Below are 22125 nucleotides of genomic sequence, written 5' to 3'. Positions count from 1 at the left end.
ACGCGGTGAAATAAACTTAAATAATAGGTGGTTATAAACATTTTCAAAGGTACTAAAGAATGACATCTGTAATTCTTCTTACCTTTTAGGGGGAAAACAATCTCAGTTTGATTTCCATGCTTTTAAGTTAACTACTCTCAAATAACTAAACAGAAAACTTCTATGTAGCATAACCACTTGTAAGGAATCGCATCAGGCAGCCCAAGGCTTTTAAAATCAACAATCTATGTCTGGTCAGTTGAGGAAGAGGAGGAAGAACAGTGGTGGTAATGTTATTGTTTGAAATAAGGTTAAATAAAATAAAATTTTATTAATTGGTAGATAGTCACAATAGCAATGTCATAATAAGGCGAACTGCTGAGTCACTGTGTAGAATAAGGAGAGAGAAAATTTTCATTTTACTTAGAGCTCTTATGCATTCAGAAGGTTTTTAAACCAAAATCTAGAAAGGCTGTAGAACCTTTGTTCCTATTTAGAGGGATGGGCCTAATTATTACCTGTTGGTTTCTTTATAGACCCGAGAAGAAAATATCATGTGAGATTGCTGGCTTACAACAACATAGAAGATGGCTACCAGGCAGATCAAACAGTCAGTACTCCGGGATGCGTGTGTAAGTAAGAGTTCCAGTAGCTTGTTTCACAATGTAAGACTCATACTCTTTTTTTCTCTACTTCCTTCTTTAAATTTAAGTCTCATTACTACTTGGATACCTTGGTGGTTTTATTACTTTCATATCCTCCAGGATACCTAACATAGTATCTTGAACAAGTACACACTCAGTAAATATTTAAGTGAGATGTATTTAATTATAAGAACCTATTTTAGTTTTGCAAGGAAGAGACCATTAGAAATTTAACTGTGGGGACTCCCCTGGTGGTACAGTGGTTAAGAATCCGCCTGCCAATGCAGGGGACACGGATTCGAGCCCTGGTCTGGGAAGATCCCACATGCCATGGAACAACTAAGCCCGTGCACCACAACTACTGAGCCTGCGCTCTAGAACCCACGAGCCACAGCTACTCAGCCTGCGTGCCACAACTACTGAAGCCCACGCACCTAGAGCCCATGCTCTGCAACAAGAAAAGCCACCACAATGAGAAGCCCGTGCACCGCAACGAAGAGTAGCCCCCGCTCGCCGCAACTAGAGAAAGCCCACGTACAGCAATGAGGACCCAAAGCAGCAAAAATAAATAATTAAATAAATTTTAAAAAATAAAAAGAAATTTAACTGGGAAAATGACCCTGAATACCTACAAATACTAAATTTTCTTTTATCTCCTTTAACCTTGAGGCTAATTATTTTCTTCGTTGCTGTTCAGTTTTATTGCTACTGAGAGCTGTTTGGTTTTATTGCTACTAAAGAGTATATCAATCTAGTTTTAAGTCTACTGCTGGCTTTCTGAATGTCTTCGGCTGGTAGCTTGACTTCTCTGTGCTTTTGTCTTACATTCTAAGTATTGATAATATTTGATTCCTTATCTAACTTACGGAAGAGTCGCTCAGGTTTGAATGATACATCTCTAGACCACTATGAACCTCTGGTGGAAGAAAGACCTAAAGGGTGGGGTGTTATGATTTTACCATTTTACGACTCTCTACATTAAATGTTATGCCATGTGGTAAATTAACATTGTCTTTTTCAATAGCTGTTCGTGATCGCATGGTTCCTCCTCCACCACCACCCCACCATCTCTATGCGAAGGCTAACACCTCATCTTCCATCTTCCTGCACTGGAGGAGGCCTGCGTTCACCACTGCACAAATAATTAACTACACCATCCGCTGTAACCCTGTTGGTCTGCAGAATGCTTCTTTGGTTTTATACCTTCAAACGTATGTAGCTTCTATTAATTGTTGTTTTCTTTGCTCTCCTCCCCACTCACACTTCCTTCTTTACTGTCTTGGGCCAACTTGAACTTCAGCTGTAAGCATTTGTCTCAGAACTTATCTCACTTATGTCAGGGCGGGGGATTTTGCATCTTTACCATAATCAGTTCTGAAAACTGCATTTATTTTGAAATTTAATTTTCATAAATGATTTTTTGTTGTTGTTTCCCCAGCCTCGTGCAACAAGATTAGACAAGAAACTATCAATATGATGACTTTCAAGTAGCTAAACTTAGCATATTTAAAGAAGGAAACAAGTCAATTTTCATGCTGGCATCAAAAAATAAAGCTAGTTATTCTGTTTGCTAGCTTATAGTTAGAAAGATGCCCATCATTATACTTTAAAAGAGTGATTTGACTTACAGTATTTCAGAAAAAATCCCTTTGATTTGGGACATTTCTATACTGTTAATTTCCTAGTTTCCTCTCAGAGAGGCAGTTTTTAGGTTTATTTCTATAATATCCAATGTAGCATTTTAATAATCAAATTAGATTGTTTTTTAATCTAAAACATTTTTTTAAAGAAAATGAGGGAGATAATAAATAATAACAGTAACCTGTATTGATTGGAAATACTGACAATATTTTAGAAACAATGTGCTACCAGCATTAACTACTTTATTACTCATTATAGATCAGAAACTCACATGTTGGTTCAAGGTCTAGAACCAAACACCAAATATGAATTTGCTGTTCGACTGCATGTGGATCAACTTTCCAGTCCCTGGAGCCCCGTTGTCTACCACTCTACACTTCCAGAAGGTAAAGAAAGCAGCTCCCCTGTGGGTTTTATCTACGTATTATACACGCACACACACACACACGTCACTTTGAAGAAGATACTACCCTGCTTGCCACCTACCAGTCTATGTGTATGTATTTATTTTGTTTCTTAACTTTTGAAGTTTCTTTTCCTTTATTACAGTAAAAATATTTTTCCTCTCAATGTATTGCACAAGCAAGTGGGCTTAAGTTTAGGGTCTCTTTAGGGGATGCTACATTTTCTAAGAACAGGTGTGCTGTGCAAGGCTGCACCCAAGTAATTTAAAATGGAAGAAAGTGAGTAACATATTTAATGATGTTAAGAGCCCACATTAGAATCTAATGTGACCGGTAGCTTGATTCTGTGCATAGTGCAGTATAGATGATACCTGATTGAGCACCAATTCTGTAGCTTACCAACGGCAGTTGCTAAAATATTCCATGTCTCTAAACCTGCATTTCCTTTTTTAAAAAATTAATTTTTATTGGAGTATAGTTGCTTTACAATGTTGTGTTAGTTTCTGCTGTACAGCAAAGTGAATCAGCTGTATGTATACGTATATCCCCTCTTCTTTGGATTTCCTTCCCATTTAGGTCACCACAGAGCATTGAGTAGAGTTCCCTGTACTATACAGTAGGTTCTCATTAGTTATCTACTTTATACATAGTATCAGTAGTGTATATATGTCGGTCCCCATCTCCTAATTCATCCAACCCCCCCCCACCCCTGGTATCCATACATTTGTTCTCTACATCTGTGTCTCTATTTCTGCTTTGCAAATAAGTTCATCTGTATCATTTTTTTAGATTCCATATATAAGCGATATTATGCGATATTTGTTTTTCTCTTTCTGACTTATCACTCTATATGACAGTCTCTAGGTCCATCCACATCTTTGCAAATGGCACAATTTCATTCCTTTTAATAGCTGAGTAATATTCCATTGTGTATATATACCACATCTTCTTTATCCATTCCTCTGTTGATGGACATTTAGGTTGCTTCCATGTCCTGGCTATTGTAAACAATGCTGCATTGAACATTGTGGTGCGTGTATCTTTTTGAGTTACGGTTTTCTCCAGGTACATGCCCAGGAGTGCGATTGCTGGGTCATATGGTAGTTCTGTTCTTAGTTTTTTAAGGAACCTCCATACTGTTCTCCATAGTGGCTGTATCAATTTACATTCCCACCAACAGTGTAAGAGGGTTCCCTTTTCTCCACACCCTCTCCAGCATTTATTGTTTGTAGATTTTTTGAATATGGCCATTCTGACCAGTGTGAGGTGATACCTCATTGTAGTTTTGATTTGCACTTCTCTAATAATTAGCAGTGTTGAGCATCTTTTCATGTGCCTCTTGGCCATCCATATGTCTTCTTTGGAGGAATGTGTATTCAGTTCTTCTGCCCATTTTTTGATTGGGTTGTGGTTTTTTTGTTTTTGTTTTTTTTGATATTGAGCTGCATGAACTGTTTGTATACTTTGGATATTAATCCCTTGTCAGTTACCTTGTTTGCAAATATCTTCTCCCATTCTGAGGGTTGTCCTATCGACTTGTTTATGGTTTCCTGTGCTGTGCAAAAGCTTTTAAGTTTAATTAGGTCCCATTTGTTTATTTTTGTTTTTATTTTCATTACTCTAGGAGATGAGTCAAAAAAGATCTTGCTGCAATTTATGTCAAAGAGTGTTCTGCCTATGTTTTCCTCTAAGAGTTTTATAGTGTATGGCCTTACATTTAGGTCTTTAATCCATTTTGAGTTTATTTTTGTGTTTAGGTGTTAGGGAGTGTTCTAATTTCATTCTTTTATACGTAGCTGTCCAGTTTTCCCAGCTCCACTTATTGAAGAGACTTTTCTCCATTGTATATTCTTGCCTCCTTTATCATAGATTAGGTGAACATAGGTGTGTGGGTTTATCTCTGGGGTTTCTATCTTGTTCCATTGATTTATATTTCCATTTTTGTGCCAGTACCATACTGTCTTCATTACTGTAGCTTTGTAGTATAGTCTGAAGTCAGGGAGCCTGATTCCTCCAACTCCATTTTTCTTTCTCAAGATCGCTTTGGCTATTTGGGGTCTTTTGTGTTTCCATACAAATTGTAAAATTTTTTGTTGTAATTCTGTGAAATATGCCATTGGTAATTTGATAGGGATTGCATTGAATCTGTAGATTGCTTTGGGTAGTAGAGTCATTTTCACAATATTAATTCTTCCAATCCAAGAACATGGTATATCTCTCTGTGCATTTCCTTTTCTCTAGAATGATGGTGAAGGTGTAGATGGTCTGTAAGGACCATTGTAGCTCTATTTTAATGATGCTGAGAGAAAACAAAGGATATTTATTTAAGTGAGCATTGGGCTGTTTTGCTATGGTTTTGGCAATATTCCATATGGGAGGTAGTGCCCAAAACCAGCTCTTCACACCTTTAGCTCATGTTGAACGTGGGCTCCACTAAAATCCCAAGACTTCACTACCTTTTGTAAATATAAGGTATTAGTCTAAGATAGATATAAGGTCAAGGTAGATAAGATATAAAGTACAGTAGACATAAGGTAAAGTCTGTCCTAGAAACCCACTGATTCACGATTTGGAGAGTAGCTGAACGTTTCAGTCTCAGAAGTATTTCTTGAGTGGCTTCCTAGATCAGATTAAATATACATTCTATGCATTTTAGTAAGAAATGCAGTTTAGCTTTAGTACCTAATAGAGTGAGTAATCCACAGGTGCCCTGGTGGAACTGTAAACCTTTCTAGTTGTCCATGTGGCAAAACAATATAAAGAGCCCTAAAAATGCTGACAACCTTTGACTTAGTAGTTCCTCATCTAGGAATCTACAACCTCCTTTATATATTTTTAATGTTTTAAACATTATAAAAATGAAATGAGTTTTCAGATAAAGAAGAGAAAAATCGTATTTTGATACTGTCACTAATGAGCTGTAAAAGCTGTGATTTTGAGATGTTTTTATAGTAGTTTCTAGTTTTTTCAACTCTTACCTGTGCCTGTCCAGGTATTTGAGTACTTAATGACCATTTTCTCCTAATAATACAATATTTTCTACATGTGTGCACAGCACCAGCAGGCCCACCAGTTGGAGTGAAAGTGACATTGATAGAGGATGACACTGCCCTGGTTTCTTGGAAACCTCCTGATGGCCCAGAGACGGTTGTGACGCGCTACACTATCTTGTATGCATCCAGGAAGGCCTGGATTGCAGGAGAGTGGCAGGTCCTACACCGAGAAGGTATATATGATCATAGTTTACCAAAGGGCATGAAATGTAAGGTTATTAATGATAAGGAAACAAAGGGAAAGAGGGATCTAGAGTTTGTTTTCAATTTATGTTTATGAAGTAACAAATGATTAAGGATTTTAGTTTTGTTCAAAGGACATTGCAAAGCCATCAACATACTTTAAGCATGAGCCTGATTTCACACTTCAGAAAAATCACTCTGAGTATTGTGAATAGAAGAGGTTTGGTAGAGGAGTAGTAGGGGTAAGAGTAATGCAAGGAGACTAGGAAGTGATTGTTGCGGTCCAGGAAAGAGAATGATAAGCCCGGGTTAGGGTGGCAAGGAGTGAGATGGAAAGAAGAGGGTGGTTGAAAGACAGTAAGGAGGTAAAATTAACAGGACTTGGTCACTAAGGGAGGGAGGGAGAGAGAAGGTAAGGAATTGAGAATTGTTATAGATAATTACTAGATTTCCAGTGGTTGTGTGTCTTGCACTGGAGTAGCAAACACTGGAGGAAGACCTGGTTTAATGGAGAAGACCTTTGTACAGCTACTAAAATGGTCCACATGCAAATAAATTGACCCATATGAATATTAGGGTCCACTTAAGTACAGGGAAAAGCTGATTAGGGCTTAGGAACACTGAATTTAAATTGTTTAATACCAATTTTATTTTGGCTGAGAAAAACTGTATTCTAGAATTTAACATTCTTACTTCATGCTGTTATAATATGCCCTTTTTAAATTTTGGAATCTTTCATTTGGACAGGTCTCATATGCCAGTGTTTGGATGGACCATCACATAAATAGTATAATTTCATGATTTTGATACTTCTTTTAACTTTTTATTGAATTATAGTTGATTTTGATACTTTTTAAATTCAGACATGCATGCTAAGAACTGTTTTCCAGGCAATTAAAAGCTTAAGAAGGATTTTGAGAAGGAAATTTGTTTTCCATCTACATATTCTAAACACTTCACAGTGCCAGGCACTTCCACATACATTTTAACTTTTAAGGGGAATGTTTACCCAGTTAAGAGAATACAGTCTAAGGTCACTTACGTGGATGTAATCAATATAACACTTTCGTAATTGTAAAATAAACAAGTGGTAACAGAAGCTGGAGTTTTGATAGTTGCATATTCATATTTTTCATTAAGCAGGTGCCCCAATAAGTAATGATCTCCTAGTCACTGAACAGCCTGGAAAGTAATAATAAGTACCTGCCAGCAATACAATTTTGTGTTTTATCCATTATCTATTGCTACCTAACAAACCACTCTAAAACTCAGCCATTTTATTTTCTCACATTCTCTGAGTCAGCAGTTTGGACTGGGATCAGCTAGGCAGTTCTCCTTTTGGTGTCTCCTGAGGTTACTCATGAGGCTCTGATCATCTCAGGGTTTCAACAGGGTGTGGATAGCATAAAAACAGAGAATTCCAAAATCCGGGAGAGAAGGGAGAAGCCCCACATACAAAGCTTTGCAGACCTCTTCCTGATTCACATTTGCTAACATCCCACTGGCAAAACGAATCATGTAGGCAAGCCCAGACTTAGTGTGGGAAGGGACTGCCCACAGGTATGGAGAGATGGAAGCATAATTTATGCAGGGCTATTCATCTTACAGTCTGCCACAATATTCTTAAAATATATAATTCAGTTTTCATTAATTAATTCCAAAATGATTTATTGACACAACATTTGACCAAGTGACTAACCTGATTTAATGAGTGTTATATAAGTACTTATAAAAGAATTTTGATCTCATGAGCACATACTTCCTTTGGCTCTTCATTTGTACCTGCCTAAAAAGAAACAGTATTTAGTTTTGGTTCTTTTTAATGCATTCATTTGTCAGTTTCAGACAAGGCCCAGAAAACAACATTTTTGCCTCATTGATGGCCCAATAGCAAAATGAATTGTAATTAGAGGTTTTTACTTCTGTACAAGCCTTCCTAACTATATAATAAAGCATAGGGGGGAAAATTCTATTTTTGCCATTATGCTGCTTGTGTAAGTTTAAGAAACATTATCAGTGAAAAGCTTTTGTCTCTTGTTAAATGTAGGGAACCTTTTTCATAGCTAATGCTAGTAATTCATAGAGAACAAAATAAACAATATAAGTAAAAAGCAATTGAGTTTACTTTTTTTAGAGAGAAAAATATAAAGAGTTTGAGGGGGCTTCCCTGCTGGTGCAGTGGTTAGGAGTCCCCCTGCCAATGCAGGGGATGCGGGTTCGAGCCCTGGTCCGGGAGGATCCCACGTGCCGCGGAGCATCTAAGCCCGTGTGCCATAGCTGCTGAAGCCTGCGTGCCTGGGGCCTGTGCTCTGCAACAGGAGAGGCCACCAATGAGAGGCCCGTGCACTGCCGTGGGGAGTGGCCCCCACTCGCCGGAGCTGGAGAAGGCCCGCATGCAGCAATGAAGACCCATGACAGCCAAAATAATTAATTAATTAATTAATTTTTTAAAGTTTGAGTTACTTATAAACAAAAAGCAAAGAATATAACATGGCATTTAAAGAAAAAAGGAAAGTAGTCTATAGTATGTAATTTTGGCAACTTTTGGAAAAGATAATGGTGTAGAAAAATTGGGGGAAAAAGGAGAAAGAATATCATTATCTCTTTCATATATATCAATCTGCTATACGTATTATGTTTATATACATTTATGTGTATAATTAATTCACATATTTATTGCCAAGGGGAACAAGATATTTTTCATTAGTTAAAACATTTTAAAAATGTTCCTGGTGACCACATATTTGTGGCTAAAATGAGACATTGTAAAATGGGTTAGCAGAAATGCAGTATGAAATTATGCTTGTGTGTAATTTAAAGTGGGTCAGAAATTACAGCCTTTACCTTCCTGATATTGCTGTAAATCAGCACAAAGTACTCAATTATTTTAAAATCTACAAGGCACTGTAGGAAATCATGCTCTACTACAACAGTTTCTGGACTCTGTTCCTTACAGCATTAGTTTCCCAAGATCATAAAGGTGCCCTGCTTCAAAAAAAAAAAAAAAGTTCCATAACCAAAAAAGTTTGAGAAACATCATATACCGTTTCCTCCTATTAGAGATTGACATCAGAAATTAAAGTCCTTCAGTAAAGGAATCCATTTAACTTAATATTTACCAAATAACTTTGAATACTAATAGAACATATTAATTTATTAAATATTGAGGGATTACTATGTGCCAGGCTCTTCTCTAGGCATTGGCAATACCACAGTGAACAACAGAATGTCCCTTTCACATTGGCACTTACATCTCAGGTAACAAACAAATATATAAATATTCAGGTAGTGTCATGAGTGCTAAGAAGAAAGCTACAATAGGGGAAAGAATAGGGCTTCCCTGGTGGTGCAGTGGTTAAGAATCTGCCTACCAATGCAGGGGACATGGGTTCGAGCCCTGGACCGGGAAGATCCCACATGCCGTGGAGCATCTAAGCCTGTGTGCCACAAGTACTGAGTCTGAGCTCTAGAGCCCACGAGCCACATCTGCTGAGCCCGTGTGCTGCAACTACTGAAGCCCGCGTGCCTAGAGCCCATGCTCCGCAACAAGAGAAGCCACGACAATGAGAAGCCCGCGCACCGCAACTAAGAGTAGCCCCCGCTCACCGCAACTAGAGAAAGCCCACACGCAGCAACGAAGACCCAACACAGTCAAAAAATAAATTAATTAAATAAATAAATTTTAAAAAATAGAGGAAAGAATAAAGTGATGGAGGTAGTGGGGTAAGTTCTTTTGAAAGAAATGACATCTGAGCAGAGCCATATGGATATCTGGGGGAAGTGCAAAGGCCCTGAGACAGAAGTGTGCTTGGCATTTTAGAGGAACAACAAGACAGCCAGGGAGGCTAGAGTGAGGGGAAGTGGGAAATGAGGTGGGGAGGAAGCCAAGGGAAGATCTGGTAGGCCAGACTTCCTGGACTATGGATTTTTTTCTAAGAGGGATGGAAGACATTGATCTGATTTACATTTTGAAAGGATTACTTTGGCAACCCCCTAACAGCCTACCTGAAAAATTGACTATAAGGAGGTAAGAGTAGAAATTGGGAAACAATTAACTTTTTTAGTTTTTCTTTTTCTTAAAGTATATTTTATTTTATTATTTATTTATTTATTTTTGGCCACGCCATGGGGCATGTGGGATCTTAGTTTCCCGGCCAGGGATCGAACCTATGCCCCTCACATTGAGAGCATGGAGTCTTAACCACTGGACCGCCAGGGAAGTCCCTGGGAAACCATTTAATTCGCAGGTGTCTGTGTGAGAGCTAATGGCAGTTTGGACAGGGATAGTAACAAGGAAGGTAATAAGAAGCTATGAGAACATAATTTGAAGGAATACTCTACTTGATTTGCCACAGGTTGATGTGGGGTATAAGAAACAAAAGAAGCAAAATTGGTGGGGGAAATCAAAAGTTTGATCTTGAACATGTTACATTTGAGATGCCTCTTGGATGTCCAAGTAGAGAGGTTGAATAAGCGGTGGGAGGGTTAAGTTCACAGGAGAGGTATAGACTAGTGGTATAACTTAGAAGTCATCAGTATGTAGATGAAGTTAAGACTGTGGAACTGAAAAACTAAAATCACTTAGTGTGGACAGAAGAGAGAAAGGTATGAGACTGCATACTGGGACTTTTCTTCAACCGTAAAATCTTATGCTTTGCTTTTTTTAAAATGAATTTATTTATTTTATTTTATTTATTTTTGGCTGCGTTGGGTCTTCGTTGCTGCACGTGGGCTTTCTCTAGTTGTGATGAACGGGGGCTACTCTTCATTGTGGTGCACGGGCTTCTCACTGCGGTGGTTTCTCTTGTTGCAGAGCATGGGCTCTAGGCACACAGGCTTCAGTAGTTGTGGCACATGGGCTCAGTAGTTGTGGCCCACGGGATCTAGAGCACAGGCTCAGTAGTTGTGGCTCACTGGCTTAGTTGCTCCACAGCATGTGGGATCTTCCCGGACCAGGGCTTGAACCCATGTCCCCTGCATTGACGGGCAGATTCTTTACCACTGCACCACCAGGGAAGTCCACAGAGTCTAATATATTCTGAGAGGTTTTTTGTTTGTTTTTGTTTTTTGTTTTTAGCATGAGACAGTGTTTTATTGTATAGGTTAAAAGCATTTGTAAGATTTGATAAATCTTTACTGAGTAGTTTATAAGTCAGGGTGCTCCAGAGAAAGAGAACCAATAGGATTTGCATGTGTGTGTGTGTGTGTATGTACAGATAGGGAGGGAGGGAGGGAGGGAGGGAGGGAGAGAGAGAGAGAGAGAGAGAGAGAGAGAGAGAGAGAGAGAGAGAGAGAGAGAGAGAGAGATTGAGATTGAAGGAACTGGGACTGCTAAATCTGAAATTTGCAGAGCTGGTGAGCAGGCTAGAAATTCTGACAGGAGTTGATGTTGAAGTTTTGAGTCTGGAGGCAGAATTCTTTCCTCTTCGGGGGTACTCAGTCTTTTTTCTTAAGACTTTAAACTGATTCGATGAGGCCCACCCATATTATGGAGGGTAATTTGCTTTACTCAAAGTCTACTGGTATAAACATTAATTTCATCTTAAAAAAGAAAACTTTGCAGCTATATCTAGACTGGTGTTTGAGCTAGCAACTGGACACTACAGCCTAGCCACATTGATATATAAAACTGACCAGCATAAGTACCCATTAGGCACTAAGCATTGCTCTGGACACTGGGGACACAGCAGTGAACTAAAGAGAGGAGGTCCCTGAGCCCCGTGAAGCTTGTGTTCTTATAAAAGTCTGAATGTCATTTCCAGGGTGAGTTGGGGATGGGAGGGGCAGGCAGAGGAGGAGCTGGGGAGGTTGGGGTCTGAGAAGCCAGAGAAGAGACACATGATAGCGTGAAGGTATGAGGTGATGATGTTAAGACTGGAGTGACGGCAGTGTGCCTGGAGTGGAAGGCGCTAATTGGAGGCGGAATGAATAGTAATTAGTATTTGGGGATGGACACCAACTCTTCATTTTACAGAGAAGAAAACTCAGCTCTGGAGAGGTGATATGACAATTTCAAGATTCTGTGACATATGGTGACATTCTTTTCTTTTTCTATAAATTATTTATTCATTTTTGGCTGCGTTGGGTCTTTGCTGTGGTGCATGGGCTTCTCATTGCAGTGGTTCTCTTGATGCGGAGCACAGGCTTTAGGTGCGTGGGCTTCAGTAGTTGTGTCACGCAGGCTCTAGAGCACAGGCTCAGTAGTTGTGGTGCACGGGCTGAATTGCTCCGTGGCATGTGGGATCTTCCCGGTCCAGGGCTCAAACCTGTGTCCCCTGCATTGGCAGGTGGATTCTTAACCACTGCGCCACCAGGGAAGCCCTGCTTTTATATTTTAAATGAACATTCCTTTGGTAACAAATGGCTCATATTTTAGTATTAGTTCAGTTGATATTTACTGAGAATTACCTTGTGCAAAGCATTATGCTAGCCACCTTCAGCTGTTCACATGTGAAAAAAAATTTCTGTCCTCCAGAAAGGGAAGAGGGGAGATCAGAGGTGAGGAGGAAGACTTACTTTCATTGAGTGTATACACTTGTGTCAGACACTTGTCCGTGGTAGTTCATTTAATCCTTATAATAATTATATGAGGTGGGAATTATTGCCCCCACGAGGAAAGTAAAGTTCAGTGACATGCCCCAAGTTGCAAATTACTTAATTGGTAACATGCCAGGACTTGATCAACATTGATCCAACGCCGAGCCTGTTAACACTGTCCGGTTTGTGAAACTCCTAGTCTAGCTAAAAGTTCAGGCGCGTGTAAAAGGCTGTAGACTGAAATAATCACACCAACTGGAATTTAGACCATTTGCTGAGAGAATATAGGGACAGTCAGATCTCTTTAATATTTGGGAACTGGTTTAACTGTGCTCATCTGGGAACCAGAATGTTATAATTTCCTTTTTTTGACTGAAGGAAGACTTTCTGTGGGAGAAAAGGGAGTGTGCATACACACATATACACACACAGCTCATCCATTTGTAATGTTTAAATTAAGCGAAAGAATTTTAATTTCACTAGTGATTGGTTTTGCCAAACACTTTCTAAAATTAAATGTATTCTATGATAAAATGGAGACTCAATTTATTTATATGTTGGTAAAGAAATTGAAATGTTCTTCCTTCTAGCTAATGGTAACATGTCACAATACGTTGTTGCTTTTTAATTCATCTGCCTAAGAGAAAGTGGCAGTGGAAAGACTCTTCCTGATTCTAAATAGGGGTCAGTGTGTTTATTCAACAGTTGTGTATTCAAGTAGCTCACACTCTTTCTAGGCCAGGTTGAAACCGGAGCACATGAAAGCAAACCGCGTTCAGCTCCTCGCACTGCCTCTGGGTCCGGCTCCCTCCCACCATGTGACCTGCAGTGGTAGCCTCTGAGTCATGGCCTCAGCTCTAAGATCACCCTGCATTTCGCTTGCATAATGAAATATATTGTAGCAAGTGCACTAGAGTAGCCAGCTCTGAGCTGGTGGTGACAGCTACCAGCTGTTGTAAGCTCTCTAAAACTATTCCTTGTAAGGGTGCCCTGCCTTAGGAAAAAATGAGAAGAAATTACCCCAGGGAAGCTAGGTTTCCCTGTGAATATCCACCCATAAATGCAGTGCAAGAACAACTTCCTAGTTGAATTTCTTTTATACCTGCTTTCTTAACATTAAGACTAATTCCTGGAGTGGGATTCCCTTTGTAAGAAAAATACTTCAGTGCCGTGGCAGGACAAGAGCAGAAAGACACCTCAAGAAATAGCAGTGCCCAAATAGGAATCCTTCTTGGCAGTCATGCCATCAGAGAAGATACCTTTCAGTACCAAATATATATAAATTCAAATGATGATTCCTTTTGGAGAGAAGTAGATGCTAGCCAGGTTGCTGGTGATAATTTTGATAGTTAATCTGGGGTCTCAGCCTTCAACACCCTGAGGTTCCTACATAACTTTGGCATCTTCTTGCCTGTTTATATTCAGGAAATCTTAGACAATGATTAGGAGGGTGAAAAATATATTCATACTTTCAAAAATAATTGTTGTTTCTAATGAAAGAAATAAGAACAAAATCATCTATCACAATTACTGTAAGTGGTTTAAACATTTCTAAAAGAAAAAAAAAAAAGATACTCATTGGAGTTCCCTGGCAGTCCAGTGGTTAGGACTCAGTGCTTTCACTGTAGTGGTCATGGGTTCAGTCCCTGGTCAGGGAACTAAGATCCCGCAAGTGGTGAGGCGTGGCCAAAAAAAAAAAGAGTCTCACATTGGATTTTTTTTTTTTTTTTTTGCGGTACACGGGCCTCTCACTGTTGTGGCCTCTCCTGTTGCGGAGCACAGGCTCCAACGTGCAGGCTCAGCGGCCATGGCTCACGGGCCTAGCCGCTCCGCGGCATGTGGGACCGGGGCACGAACCCGTGTCCCCTGCATCGGCAGGCGGACTCTCAACCACTGCACCACCAGGGAAGCCCTCACGTTGGATTTTTTAAATTTACTTGTAATTGTTGAATCTGAGTTCATTGTGTTATTTTGTCTTTACCTATGTTTGAAATATTCCATAATAAAATGTTTTTAATGCTATTTGTATCCATACCTATGTAAAGAGTAAAAAATTACATATACGTTTATATATATTTTTTGGTTAAAAAAAGTGTGTATTTATATATATATGTATATACATATATGTATCCAAACAAAAATACATGTTGATTTTACTAGCTACTCTTAAAACAAAATTACAGAGAAGGATTATATTAGGGGCAGTATGCATAGCACAATGTTAAATGAAAACTCTAGGATATAAAAATGCATGTAGTAAATATATACTCACACATGTACAGTACACACATACACGTACACACACACAAATACACAAAAATGTTAACAATGGGAGATTGTCATTTTATTTATTTTACAGATGTTTTATAATAAATGTGTTATTTTTATAATCAGAAAAATATTTTAAAATAAAGGACCATGGTTGTGTGATTAAAAGAATAAATAAAAGATAGTTTACTTAATTGTGATTGATATATTTATAGGGGCAATAACCATGGCTTTGCTAGAAAACCTTGTGGCAGGAAATATATACATTGTCAAGATATCTGCATCCAATGAGGTAGGAGAAGGACCCTTTTCAAATTCTGTGGAGCTGGCTGTACTTCCAAAGGAAACTCCTGAATCAAATCAGAGGCCCAAGCGTTTAGATTCTGCTGATGTCAAAGGTTTGTATACTGCCATAATCATTGATTTTCCTTAATAAAAGAAAACACACATTTTTTTTTCCAGCTCCCCTCTGCTTTATTTCTGCTCCTACCGTGACCATATCCCTAAACCCATACTCGGCTCCTTGAATTCTTGCTGGTGAGGTTCTGATGTCGTAGAGCTGCAGGGCTCTCTCTGCACTCCTAGAAGGAGAAAACACTTACCTCAGAACGAACCGTGGTTTTCAGACCACTGTGTCCCAGTTACTTCTCCTCCCAGCTGTGCATCCACCAAGACAGATGAGCCACACCACCCCTGAGCTGATGGGAGCAGGCGTCTGGGGGTTTGTGGAAATAAATGGCAGTGATGGTTGTGGTGTTCAAGCTAAGAAGAGCATGGTTTTCATTAAGAGTTTTCCCCACCAAAAACAACAAACAAACAAAACCAAAAACCCCATCCTCTCCAGAGTGAAAGTTATTTCTCTCCAGAAAGCAATTGGAAAAAATACCTTTAAAGAGCCATTCTCACTCCACTCAGGGTATCGTCCTGTTGTTCTGAAGGACGCCGGGGGCCCCCTTTGACCCAGGACTAGACACCTCCTTTTCCCCTCTCCGGGGGAGGGGGCCTGGGTGGCGATGCAGGGTGTGGCAGGGACAGCTTCAGATTGAGGAGATGCCAGCTGAATTCAGGGCGGGATTAAAGGCTCTTAGTTCCTCAGAGGATAGTCATTCAGTATTGTGTGCGCTTTGGGGATGGACACTGGGAAGGAGAGAGAGAAACAAAGAGAAAGGCAGGGCAGTCAGATTTAAGCACAGGAAGGAGGTAGCCACAGTAGCTGCCATATCATCAGGGGAAGCAGAGAGCAAGGCTCATATTCGCTTCTCAGATACCTTGCTAGTCAAAGTGCCTAGAGACCAGCACTGTAAATGGCACCTGGGAGCTGGTCAGACATGCAGATTTGTGCGTGGGCTCTACCCCAGACCTCGTGAATCAGCATCTATCTGCATTTTAACATATCCCCTAGTGACTCTTGTGCACATTAAAGTTTGAGAAGCACTGCTGTGTAAATGAAAATGCATAAATGGAAAACTAATCTTCATTATACAGATCTGCTTTTAAGGTAATATGACATGAAAGCTACCCTTTGGCCTGTCAGTGAACATCTATGCCTTGTGCCTTTTAGCGTTATAAATTATGAACTGATGTTCATGTTTGATATAATAATACCTAGAACTCATATTTAGAATCTTCAATATGAGAAGATAAGCCAATTTTAAGGTCATTGATAAAAGAGTAATATGTCTTTTTTGCTTAAACACAGATACTGTCAAAAGTTTTCCTATGAGAGGAAGACAAATTATTGAAAAGCTAATATCTGAGAATTATGATAAATGGAATCATTTATTTTTCTGATTGACTCTGAGTACATGTGTTTCCCCTTCTAGTTTATTCAGGCTATTACCATCTGGACCAAAAATCAATGACCGGCATTGCTGTAGGTGTTGGCATAGCCTTGACCTGCATCCTCATCTGTGTTCTCATCTTGATATACCGAAGTAAAGCCAGGTGTGTTTCCATTGCTAGAGATGTTGATGTGGTTAAAAAACATTTAAATTACAGTAACCACAGAAACAAATTGAAATCAAGTGCCTTTTAGAGTAACTGAGATTTTCCACTTTAAAATGAATGTATTATTACTTGGGTTCTTACAGCTATAGAGATGTGCTCACTTTGGAAGATTATTCTCTCACCATTTGAAAAAAATTACTGTACCAACAGAATACTCTTCAATGAGGACCTAGTTTTCTCATTTCCTTGGTATTTTGAGAAACACAAAGTATATCCTTTGGATTTTTTAAAAAAATAACCCACTTAATATGATGTATCTGCTGATTGAGGGATTCCTTACTTCCTGGAATATTTTCATATTTAAGTAGCCTGAAATGTCTGAGTCACTTGAGAGCTCTACCCTCACCACCACAGGTCATATGTTTGGGATTCTCCAGACATGGATTAAAACAAATGTAATAACTAGGGATTAGTTCTCTATAAACTCTTGTCAGGCAATTTTATCAGTGCTTTTGACTTCAGCTAGATTCTCGGCGTTCAGTGAACCTCTCTGTTTCTAACCTTTTATATTTTGGCTTTTGCTTTCATTTATTAAGTTTCTTTATTTAAAAAAAGCAAAGTCAAATACACATCCTTTTTAGGTAATCTCCATCACTAGACTCTCTCCATTATCATAGGTTTTTCAGAGTTTATTCTATATGTTTTTGGTACCTGTGCATAGAAACACACTCAGAAAACATTTTTATGAAAGAGTTAGTTTTAAAGTTTTTTGTATATGGAACTGGCTTAATTTTACTGTCCAAGTTTCTCACTTCAAGAATTTTTTAATGAAATCTTTATGTACATTGTTTTAGTGATGCCCAAATCTTGCATAAGTGCTGCTGTAAATTTGTCATCATTAATTGTTATGTTAGTGTGACAATCTGCAGACCTGAAGGAGAATATGTAAAGTTTTAAAGCTACAGTTTCTGCATATATTATAAATAAGCGACAATAATAAATAATAGTACTTTATAAATATTAAGGTTTTTACTAAGTGTAAAAAGTAATTTTTTTTTTTTTTTTTTTTTTTGCGGTACGCGGGCCTCTCACTGTTGTGACCTCTCCCGTTGCGGAGCACAGGCTCCGGATGTGCAGGCTCAGCGGCCGTGGCTCACGGGCCCAGCTGCTCTGCGGCATGTGGGATCTTCCCGGACCGGGGCACGAACCCGTGTCCCCTGCATCAGCAGGCGGACTCTCAACCACTACGCCACCAGGGAAGCCCCTAAAAAGTAATTTTATATAAACAGACATGGGGACAAAAAGAAAGAAGCCTTCTCACATCATAAAAGTTTGCAGCAGTGAGTTGGAGTTATAATCTAATAGTTTCTAAAGATATTTGAGAAACAAGCATTAAGGAACTCCATTGTTTGCAAAGTTGTGAACTTCCCAGATTTCACCAAATTTGGTACATTTGCTTCTCTCTTCTTGTGGACTTAGAAAATTTCCTTTTCTTGCAATATTTCAGGAAATCAACTGCCTCCAAAACAGCACAGAATGGAACTCAACAATTATCTCATACCAGTGCCTCCCTAGTCAATGGAAATGAAGTAGGAAAGAACCTGGAAGGAGCTCTAGAAAATGAAGAGTCCTTAATGCCAATGATCATGCCGAACAGCTTCATTGATGCCAAGGTACTCTGAGCTGAGGGACTGTTGTGCTACATAATCCTTCCTACCATTCATCTTATCTTTATGTGTAAAATCTTCTTACCAAAAAATTGTATGTTGAATGTATTGTGTCCATACTCCACATAATGAAATGTGAAACCGTTTCACTCAGATCCTTCCTTGCATACAATATTTGGGGAGAAGATAGGGATAGATAAAAGAATAAAAGATGAAGATAAAGAAAATATGAGAAAGTAGCATAAATTCAATTAATTCGGATTATGTGGAGCTGAGATGTCTTAAATAAGGACATCAAGGTTATCAGTCCATATTTACTATAATTTGGATCGTTGTGTGTATACTGGATGGACAATTTTTTATTAATCCATTCTCAACTTAGTTTATTTGATTTTAGAACTAAATGGAGCATCAGAGCATTCCAGGTGTGAATGAAACTTTTTAAATACAGAGTATATAAATAGATGTCTCAAGATCCTTCCCTGTATGGCCTTAGGAAGTTGGATATAGTGAAGAGGTGTCATTGGAGGATATTACTTCATGTTCTTTCCACTATGTGTAATAATAGTACAGCGATAAGCATTATGAACACCAACTGAAAATTATTTTTAGTCACATTGCAGCATTAGATATCATGCATTATTATAATAGCCCTCATAACGAATGTGCTGTAAATTAAGTATCCACAAACTATAGCCCAGCCCAGGCCAGCCTGCAGTCTGTTTTTATATGGTCATCTCTGAGCTAAGTATGTTTTTCACATTTTTAAAGGGTAGTTTGGGGCAAACAAAAAAGGAGGAAGAGGAGAAAATGCAGTAGAGGCCATGTGTGGTCTGCAAAGCCTAAGACATTTACTATCTGCCCCTTTACAGGAAAAGTTTGCCAAATCCTGCTATAAATTCTTCCCCAACCTTTCCCTAAAATTTAGAATACCCAAAATATAAAAAATTTCAGGCAATTTTGATGTTAAATTTTATATAATTATATTTAGCAGATGCAATTTATGTGTATCTAGCACAGTGCTATATACTATATATATTATGGGTAAATAATAGTAAATTGATTTTTGCTACTCCTGTTGTCTTTTTGTTTGCAACTTAATTTAGCTTTTATTTTCTGATACAAATGTAAGCCATTTAATTTATTTCAAATTAGTCTAGAACATTAGAGCCTAAAACTTTTAAATAAGCACAGAAAGTACCAAAATACACTGTCATTCTGTTATTACTAACTTGGAACTAGACATGAGAAAGGATTGAAGAGAAGTGAAGTGGGGAGGAAGACATGGGAAGAGAGAGGGAGAATCTAAAATGAAAGGCGACAGAGCAGAATGGGGGGCCTGAATTGAAGCAGAGAAGCCAGTTTGGAGGCCAGGTCTCTGAATTCCTTTGGGTTAGCCTAAGAGCTGATCCCCCGTCTATTGCCATTTTGTTGAGCATATGTGGGCCCATTTTTCTCTTCCTAAATCCTTTTTAAATTTTTCAACCATGTGGAAAGGTTGAAAAAATTTAATAAACGCACAAATAATTGTCAGTATCTTTTCATACTTTTGTATCTCTCTCTATATATTTTTGTTTGCTCTGTCATTTGAAAATAAGTTTTGGAATCCTTACACTTTACCCCAAATACTTCAGCGTATATCTCTCTCTTAGGAATAAACCTATTATATCTTTTTGATCACTAACAAATACCCTGTATTTGTTGTGTGCTGCTAGTGTAAAAGAAGAAATAATAATGTCTGTGATCATTTTTTTCTTTTAACATTTAAAAATTTTGTGTACTACTTGTAATAAACTGAAATCTATAATATGTGCATTTTCCCCTTTTATATCTCCAGGGAGGAACTGACCTGATAATTAATAGCTATGGTCCTATAATTAAAAACAACCCTAAGAAAAAATGGCTTTTTTTCCAAGATTCTAAGAAGATAAAAGCTGCGCAGGTAACTCACCCATTAAATGGAAAAAATCTTTTGCTACTCCTGGTATATGTGATGGTAATTTTAAAAAGAGGAAAATGTAAATGAGGTTTTTTTTAACTTCTTTGTTCTTTCTAGCCATGATTTTATTAATTTGGGGCATGACTCTATGGAAAGCCATGGGGATTGATGACCGAAATGACAACTGGAATAGTAATCAGAGCTGTGGTTTTCAGTGGGAGTTGAGGGGCAATGGAGAAAGGGATGGGGCAGGAGCCTTCATCAAAATCACTGAAGAAGCCTTTTGACATTTCACTTGCCCCAGTAATTCTGATGTGTTCCCACTCCTCAGAGAACCACTGACCTAGACAATTCCTTCATGATGATCTTTTACCCATGTACTTGATCAGTTTGCTAGCTCAGCATACATAGAATATGCAAAACCAGATTTGTTATTTTTTAAAAGCACTCTGTTATCACTGATGGTGTTTTATGTATTTTTACCTAGCCTCAAAGAAGATTTACTCAAGCAGTCTGCTTTTACCAGCCAGGCACTACCGTATTAATCAGTGATGAGGACTCCCCCAGCTCCGCAGGTCATACAGCCAGCTTCCCAAGACCCTTTGGTGTTGCAACTGATACTGAGCATTCAGCGAATAGTGAAGGCAGCCATGAAACTGGGGATTCTGGAAGGTTCTCCCATGAGTCCAATGATGAAATACACCTGTCCTCAGTTATAAGCACCACACCCCTGACCCCCAGTTCCTTCACTGGCACTGATTCGAGTGGGGATCCCTCGATGAGAAAGTGTGAAGAACATGCAGTGCCATCAGATGCTGAGCAGATTTCCTCTTCAGTTCCTCAGCCACCATCTGCCATGCTCTGCTTTGATAAAAAGGATTTTCCAATCTAGATAGCCACGTCCAGGTATTCTCACCTTTAAGTCTTTTCGAAGGACAGTGAACAGGGAGCCAAAGCCTTTTGTGAAAATCATGATATCTTATTGGGTATTTCACCTTTTTTGAATGTGTTTTGTTTTTTTATCTTTAAGCTCACGTATTTTGAATGTTTCAGTGTCAGCAATGTGAAAAGACAGTCAAGATATTTGACTGGATTATGAAATATATCACTGGAGCAAAGGGAAGACTTTTGAAAGCCCCTTTGCTGACTATCTACCTCAGTTTGCCACATGGCAAACTCAGAAGACAACTTTGTTACCTCATCTGTTGTGATAGTTTCTCAGCTACATAACCGATGATACTTCCTAGTAGCGTTTTGTTTTCATTGCTGTATGTGTAATGTGTGTGATCAAAGGAGTCATATAGGTAGATGAGTAAGAATGTTTATCTGAAGCTCTGATTTAAGAAACAACAGCAACAAACTATGACCTCTGTATGGTTTGGATAATTTAACGCCTCCAGCTGTGAGGACTGAAACCGCAGAGAAGAGAAAAGTGGGACTGTTGACTTTACTGAATGACCAAAACAAAAAAGTATATATAGAACTGTTCAGTAGCATACAGGGACTCCTATTGCTTCTAGGGCCTTTATGTTGTGGGCATTAGAGTCTTGAGTGCTTTATCTGCTGTATCCCAGACCTCAGCCTGCCTTGAAGCCGTGCCTTTTCTACCTGCTCCTTTGCCTGACAGTTGGCCAAAGGCTGCACTGTCTAGTTTGCAAAGCATCCTCAACCTTTCCAGAATTAGTTACAAAACTCCTTGCAGAAAATAGACTTTCAAAGAGAACAGGTTAGGGTTGGTGTTTTTTTTTGTTTTTGTTTTTGTTTTTATCCCAGCTTGGCTTAAAGGGGTAAAGAAGTTTCATTAAATATTAATAATGAAGATAAATGCAGCAGTAGACAGTAAAATGAACTTGAGGTTATCAC

At 38.7% G+C, this 22125-nt stretch overlaps 1 protein-coding gene across 1 annotated transcript in view; it reads left to right on the top strand.

Moving 5' to 3' along the window:
• The window catches only part of PRTG (protogenin), a gene marked incomplete at its 3' end in the record, with an annotated part of 127319 nt that extends 106165 nt beyond the window's left edge, over positions 1 to 21154 (top strand). Inside the window, exons 12-20 of the mRNA XM_081227373.1 lie at positions 516 to 611; positions 1648 to 1834; positions 2523 to 2650; positions 5724 to 5894; positions 14925 to 15107; positions 16533 to 16653; positions 18164 to 18329; positions 20161 to 20265; positions 20750 to 21154. Of these exons, the coding sequence (XP_081083499.1) occupies positions 516 to 611; positions 1648 to 1834; positions 2523 to 2650; positions 5724 to 5894; positions 14925 to 15107; positions 16533 to 16653; positions 18164 to 18329; positions 20161 to 20265; positions 20750 to 21154 (1562 nt within the window). The remainder of the gene's footprint in view (positions 1 to 515; positions 612 to 1647; positions 1835 to 2522; positions 2651 to 5723; positions 5895 to 14924; positions 15108 to 16532; positions 16654 to 18163; positions 18330 to 20160; positions 20266 to 20749) is intronic.
• Between the last annotated feature and the right edge of the window lie 971 nt (positions 21155 to 22125).

The sequence above is a fragment of the Mesoplodon bidens genome (assembly GCF_964165515.1).
Source record: "Mesoplodon bidens genome assembly, chromosome: 3".
Lineage (NCBI taxonomy): Eukaryota > Metazoa > Chordata > Mammalia > Artiodactyla > Ziphiidae > Mesoplodon > Mesoplodon bidens.
This window is presented reverse-complemented; position numbering and strand designations above follow the sequence as displayed.